The sequence below is a fragment of the Teleopsis dalmanni genome, chromosome 1, assembly GCF_002237135.1.
Source record: "Teleopsis dalmanni isolate 2A chromosome 1, ASM223713v2, whole genome shotgun sequence".
In the NCBI taxonomy this organism is placed as follows: Eukaryota; Metazoa; Arthropoda; class Insecta; order Diptera; family Diopsidae; genus Teleopsis; species Teleopsis dalmanni.
In genome coordinates, this window is record NC_051846.1 from 232,928,891 (window position 1) to 232,936,274 (window position 7,384).

The 7,384-nt window shown below is 31.6% G+C and overlaps 1 protein-coding gene across 1 annotated transcript; it reads left to right on the forward strand.

Moving 5' to 3' along the window:
• Positions 1–436: 436 nt before the first annotated feature.
• On the forward strand, positions 437–6,497 carry LOC119672660. Its single transcript, XM_038083768.1, has 4 exons — positions 437–585; positions 3,556–3,713; positions 4,380–4,572; positions 4,632–6,497. Exons 1-4 carry the CDS (start codon positions 484–486, stop codon positions 6,414–6,416), a joined length of 2,238 nt encoding a protein of 745 aa, XP_037939696.1. The 5' UTR covers positions 437–483; the 3' UTR covers positions 6,417–6,497.
• The last annotated feature ends 887 nt before the right edge of the window (positions 6,498–7,384 follow it).

The following is a 7,384-nucleotide window of genomic DNA, read 5'->3' on the forward strand; positions in this document are numbered from 1 at the left end:
TCCATGAAGGATCGCAGTATAGTTCTTCATAGGACCATATATATATTACGAGTATATATGTAACATAATTAATCGAAAAATCAATTATATTTTGTATAAAATTTTCCTAATCATTTTAATGTGTATTTAAATCCCAAAAAGTCCCCTTATCTACGTCACTGACTGTTCGTGTATAAAAAAAATATTTTTAAAAATGCATCTGATATATAAAATTTTAGTACCTACCCCCGTACAGTAAAATCGTTGCAGCAATTAAACTGAGTACTTTTTAATTATTTCTCATTTTGTGTCGAAAGCATGCAATTGGCGGTTCTTATAATGTTCATTTATAGTATATCAATTTAAAAAAAAAACATAGAAAACATTGTTAAGTAGTTTAAAATGTGAAATAAAAAATAAACTAAAAATGCATTTAAAGTTTAAATTGCTTTAAAATTTTATGTTTACATTTTTCAATTTTCGTTGGACTTTGTTCTGTGTGTAATGAGTTGGAATTGGCTGATGCGAAAATATTCATATAAAAATCATAGCAATTTTCGAAGAACAGAAGTAATCAGAAATAAAACATTTAATCACGAAAAAGTTGTAAGATTTTTAATTAAATTTAAATAATTTGTTTATAGTAATTTGGAGTGAAATTGACTTGAACTTAGTTCAGATATTAAATTTAAAGATTTACTTCTATTGTGAATTTTTTTAATATTAATGAAAATGAAAATAATCCTATTAAAAAATAATCTATTTTTTAATTGTTATTTTGTATAAAATTTACAAAACTTGTTAAAATACTTTTTAAAGATTATTAATATCTACGAGTAAATGTTTTTTTCATAATATTCTAAATTAAATTGGATAAAGATTTGCTTTAGTTCGACTTATATAGACTATATAAAATGAAAATATAAATCAGACATTTCAAACAATATTAAAAATTTAATGTGTACTTTATTTTATTTTAATAATAAAAGATCTACTCTCATTCCCATCAACACTAAACAATGCTTTTTATTCTTTGAATATAAATTATTATTTATTGTTTATTTATTGCCTCGTTATCGATGAGAAGATGAGAGATATTTTTATGGCACCACAACGGGCGCCAGACGTTAACGAGTTCTAAGACTTCTTTGTTATAAACTGTACTAATGATAATAATAATAATAACAATAACAATAATATTTACAGTAAAAATAATAATAATATTTATTACTTCTTGGCTTTGTGGCTAAGAACAAATTGTTTTGTTAAAAATACACAAAATAAAATTATCCAACAGATATTTTGCCTAAAAATATGCAACGAAAATTGAATGAAAATTGCTAATGAAACACATTAATTTACTACCGGAAATAAATCCATTTTTACAAAAAAAAAAATTAAACAGATATTTAATTTTTTATTACATTTAATTATTTATATTAATATTTTTTTAATTTAATGTACAATTTTTTGTTTAGGTGACGGATATTGACATCCATAAGTAGACACATATTTTAGTACTTTTAATTGAAAGCAAATATCGCAGGCTTTTATTGTTAGCTAACACAAGCTAACAAAGCTAATAAGATGATGAAGAAGTTATTAGTAATAATCGCTTATAGTTTTACTAACAATTACTTCTGACAAAATTTATTACACGTGCTTTGGCAAAATTGCATGAAATATGTCAATTTGATAAATGTTATCTTTTTTCGAACATATACATAATTATTACTAAAAAATATATAAATATAAAATAGGTATGATTATAAATATAATATAGTGTTATAGTTTTATAGTGCTGAACCTTAACGAGCTAGCTAAGTATGTCAGTATCTAGTTCACATCTGTATCTGGGTACAAAGATATCTCGGACAACTGTAGGGGTTGCTAAGGCAGCCACTCTGCTCTCTGACATTCACTTGCTAGATATCAGTATTCCAATTAAACATTTCATAATTCGTAAGGTCCATTAAAATTCCTAATAAATTTTCTTATGTTCACTGCATTTTAACAAAATATCTCTTTGTGATATTAACATATTTATCTTCGTATACAAAATGGTATGCGATTTATTTGATAGATAAGATCACGATTTCTTCAACAATTAAGCACATTGTCTTTATAACATATACAATAGGACCCAAATATTTTTATTCATTTATTAAACACTAATAGTTTACTCAACTTTGATGAAATATCTTAAACGATCAAGGTTGTAAATTGTATGATTTCTTCATTAAGTCATAATAATTGTTTTACTATTTATTTTATATATTCTAAGGCAAACAATAAATCATAAGTTAACCACATCATATGCATTATACCAGATCACATGTATAAATGTAGCAATTAAAATTTTCTGAAATATTTCTAGCTACGTTTTGATAATAAAACATTAACTTAAATAAATATAATGTACTTTGAAAATTTTTGACATATTTTTGACATAATTTAATATATTGAATTCAATAATTTCAATTGCAAAGTAACCCCTCTACTTTATTCATGCATACAATCAGTGTCCAAAAAAGTTCAAATATATATAATAGGTAGATTAGTAGTTAGGTAAAAGTGGTCATCGACTTCCTAAGTTGGTAATGGATAAAGTAGAGTTAAGCTGGCTTATTGTGATACTCCATGAACCAGTAGAACTCTAAATCGTTCAACCCTAGTTGCACGATTATGTTAACGTAACGAACCACAGTGACTTTGGTACAAAATCTTTGGCAACACATCAGATGTCCTCCAGCTCAGAAGATTATAAATCTTTTTTTACAATATTATTCGTTGGACAAGTACATAAAAGTTTTTTGATGATATCTTTACTTACTTATTTGGCCGTAACAACCCGTTACCGGGTTTCGGTCTGACGTAACATGACTTTGCAGGCGTCTCTGCTGCAGTAATAAAGAGGAATTTGATGATATCCTTTTCCTCTTCATTACTACAGATGAATTAAAGTAATATCCTATTATTGAATATAAAAAACATTCTTATAAGGAATTCTTCTGATGAAGACAAAAGTGAATTTAAAATTCTTATAAAAAGAAACCGACTTTAATTCTTAAGGCATCTTGACTTACTAGACAGTACCCAGTGATGTCACCTATAAGAATTAATATTCCATTCTTTTGCAATGAAAGAAATCTCTGTATTTTTTTTTTATACTGTATATTGGCTAAATTTAAATTGTGTTATATATCAATATAAACAAAAGTGGGATCTTATGGTATTAAAAAAGAGGAAAAACTAAACTATTGGACTAATTAATAGCACTAAAATAAATATAATACAAAATAATTTCGCAATAAATATTGTGGAAGCGAACAGTGATAATTAAGACAAAATAGAATAAATTGAAAGAATTCAATAATTACTTTTGTTCAATAATAATTAGTTATTTATTTAACAGTGATGTGCAGAAGATATTTTAAGCTATTTACGGTCGCACAAGTTTCAAAGTGAATTCTGTAATTTTTAAAAACTAAATAAACACAATTATTTCTTGTGTAGACATAATTATGTATACATATTTATATTTACATTAACTTGACATTTATACATTTATTACAGGTAACAGCACGTTTTTGTGAAGGTGGACATATATGTTCATTGCCAAGAGAATGTTGCACACAAGGTTGCTGCCCACCTTATCAGAGTGGGCCACGCCAATTGCCACCACCGTCAGAGCATGTACTTAATTTGTTTTTCATAAGTCATTGGTTTTTCTGGTAAGTGTTATTTGCTTAAAATTATAGAGCTTATTAGGAAGAAAGATTATTTTTTTACCATATCCTCATAAAGAAGAATTTGTCTCTTGGGTATTCTCTAAACAAAAGTGCGATGGCTTTCAGCCATCGACGAAAATTTTAATTTATAAATAAACAATTCACTCACGACATTACCAGTAAGTCATGCAGTCTTGCAATAACATAATAAATAATTTTAAAGGAAATTCTACAAGGATTTCGATCAAGGTTATGCCATTCGAGATATCAACCAATTCGAATCAACCAAATGGGATATAGAAACAACAAATTGCTTATTTGCGAAATGTCGTTGGGCATACACTCTCGAACCGCTGCTAATGAGCTCGAGCTCGAGCTCGACAAGCGACAGTCATGCACATGTGCAGCATAAACAATATTCCAAGTAGTTGCCATTATTGTATGCACCGTACACTCCATGTAGAGTGAAAGTGAATTTTACTTTAGTCTTTAACGGCAATCAGCTTAGTATGGTTGGGTAATGGGTTTTTTCATAGTACAAAATAAATTTGACTCCGACCAGTAAATATATTACTTCCTTACTTTACTTTACTTATATTACACTCATTTTTATTAAATATTTATATAAGTTGCTTGGTGAATTTAAATATTTATTTTTGTCTTCCACAGGTGCTTAGTAGTTGCTATTATATTGGCTGTACTTTGTGCGTATTCATTGTGGAAAAAACGCCGTACATTATGTGGCTGGGGTTTTCCAGAACATCATGCACAATCGGAGGGTGATTCAGCCGGTTCTTGCTATGCCCCTCCACAATATAGCCGCTGTAGCTCTTTTCATCATCCTCCACCACCTTATACTGAGGTTTTTTTTTAAATACCATAACTCAAAATAAAATAATATTATTTCCTTTTTTTTAACAGGTTACATCGAAACCAGACTTATATCCGCTAGTCTTCACATGCAACAGTGATAATGGCAAAAACGGTTCCAGTTATCTAATGGTGCAATATTTTCGTAATTATATAGTACGACCAGCGGGCTCAGGGTTGTCGGCTGCGAGTACGGTAGATTCACTTAGTTCTAGTTTTATATGCAATGCCAATGAAGCCAACACCCTAGTGCCTCCGCCTTATTCGCGTGCTGCTAGTCCGGATTTAGGTTTTAGTTCGCATTTTCAGTTCGCGCTACCACGTTCTGCTTCACAACTGGTTTGTCCGAATGGTAATGGCCAACAAGACTTAAGTGGTAACAATATGGTTGCACAACAGGCCTACCATTACCAGCATCGGAATTTAGGCCATAATATTGCAATTAATAATTCGTTAATGGGTTCATCAACTTATACTACACATATGCGTAATTCGAATAGCGATCATTTTCACAATGAAGACTCAGCGGGTAGTAGTCGTAGCGGCAGCGCAGACGGCAGTAATAATGATGGAGTTGTTGGTGAATCTGAGCATCGTACTACAGGCTTCATGCAATCACAAAGTGATCAACATTTTAGATATATTGCAAATAGCAATAGTGTTAGTGATATTTTTGTTAATAATACTTCCGTAACAAACGCAGGTATAATGGAAGATGATCGTTTAAGTAATGGTTCTGCAGCAACCGAAATTTCAACGACACATCCACAAGCTGGTGGCACGCCAGTTATATATAGTAATGGTTGTATTAAACCAAAGCCATTACATCGTGTAAGCACAAATCCAACACAATTTAATGAGGCCAAAAGAGAGCCACTCTATAATTCCTGTAATTCTATTGAAGGAATTGCAATTACAGTTCCTGTTGCAGCTAACAGCACCAATACTGAATTTAGGGATCTGCATTTGTTGCGTCGTAGTCTGGAGACATGCTGTCAACTACTACAGCAACAAAATCAGCAATCACAGAATAATTTCACTATAAGCGGTTCACCAATACGCATCAATGAATTAACGAAAAAATTTACAGATGAGGGTCTACGTAGCTATGTGACCTCAGGTACTTGTTCTGGCGTTAGCAGTTTAGCAAATATTGGTACGCCTAGTTCACCGCCTCAAGCTACGAGCCCAACAGGTGAAGTCAAAGAAATACTAGATCAAATACGTCAATTACACGAAGGTGTTAGCTATGAGGATATACTATTGTTTAACTCAAGACCAGCTCTACAACATACAATGTCTTCACCATCACCCAATCATACGAACACGAATTCCATAGAATCCAATATTAAATTACAACGTTGCGCCACAATGATCGAACAGCAAAATGTCTGCACTTCTTCATCAAATGCAATATTTGCAGCTGAGGGTCCAAATCACACAACGATACCAAATACTAATATTAAGAGCCAACAGAATCCACAACATAATAGTAGCAATAGCATTAAATCAATAAACAGTATTGTTAGTATGCGTCCATCCACGTTGCAACAGAGTAAGAAGAAATTTTATACATCTAAACCAAATAAGGCTATGTATATACCAATGATGTCGAATCCCTCGCCTCCTGGTCGTTATATGCTTAAAAGTCCTGTCGGTAGTGTTGGTGTTAATTTTTTCACAAATCGCGGTCGTGTGCGGAGAGGTTGGATTTCACGCTCTGCACCAACCACGCCAGGTACTTCTCTACCACCAAATCGTTTAGGTGACGATAGTCCGCTATTGAATGAACATGACGAAGATCAGGAAGGTGAACAAAATGCCGAGCTTGAATAATTTAATCTTTAGCAATATACTTGTATATTTTTCGGAATTGATCTTAATGGACTTTTAGCGATTATTAAATGTACTTTTAATGTAAGTTGTTCAATCATTTATTGTAATTAAACCTAATTTAAAACGCTTTATATGTGTAACGCTATGCTGTTACATTATTACATAGTAGCATTGCATCGAAGAGCAATAATTTAAATTTATACTTCTAATATGTCTTCTATTATGTGTAATTAAATTTGTTTCATAATATAGAGAACAATATCTAACAGATAGCATAATTCTATGGCCAGCTGAGTGTAGGTGTTTGTGAGACCGTGTCTTTCGGAGTACGGAAGTTTAGAAACTTGTAGATGTTACATTAAGACCGAAAAGTTTTCGGAAATTCTCATTTAAAATTCGCGCGCTGTATATTTTTCGATATTTTAAGTTTATGTAGTTTGGCAGCACTGTCCTTAATTACTATGCCAAAAATGAGCGCGATCTGTCAGACAGTTCGTTTACGGCAGCTGTTGAAACCAGTTCACCTCAGTAGGGCGTTGCGAAAAAAACAATGGAAAAAAATATTGAACAAAGAGTTTGCATCAAATTTTGTGTTTCGAACGAAATTTCGTGTGCAGAATCGTTGCGAATGCTACAAAAGGCTTATGGGGAATCAGTTTTATCGAAAACTCAAGTTTATGAGTGGTACAAAGCCTTCCAGGACGGTCGTACGACCGTCGAAGACATTTCGCAACGCACTACTGAGGTGAACTGGTTTCAACAGCTGCCGTAAACGAACTGTCTGACAGATCGAGCTCATTTTTGGCATAGTAATTAAGGACAGTGCTGCCAAACTACATAAACTTAAAATATCGAAAAATATACAGCGCGCGAATTTTAAATGAGAATTCCGAAAACTTTTCACTTAATGTATATGCGAAAATTGTAGAGCTGCAAGGTTTTCAAGATTAACAGGCTGGAGTAGGTGT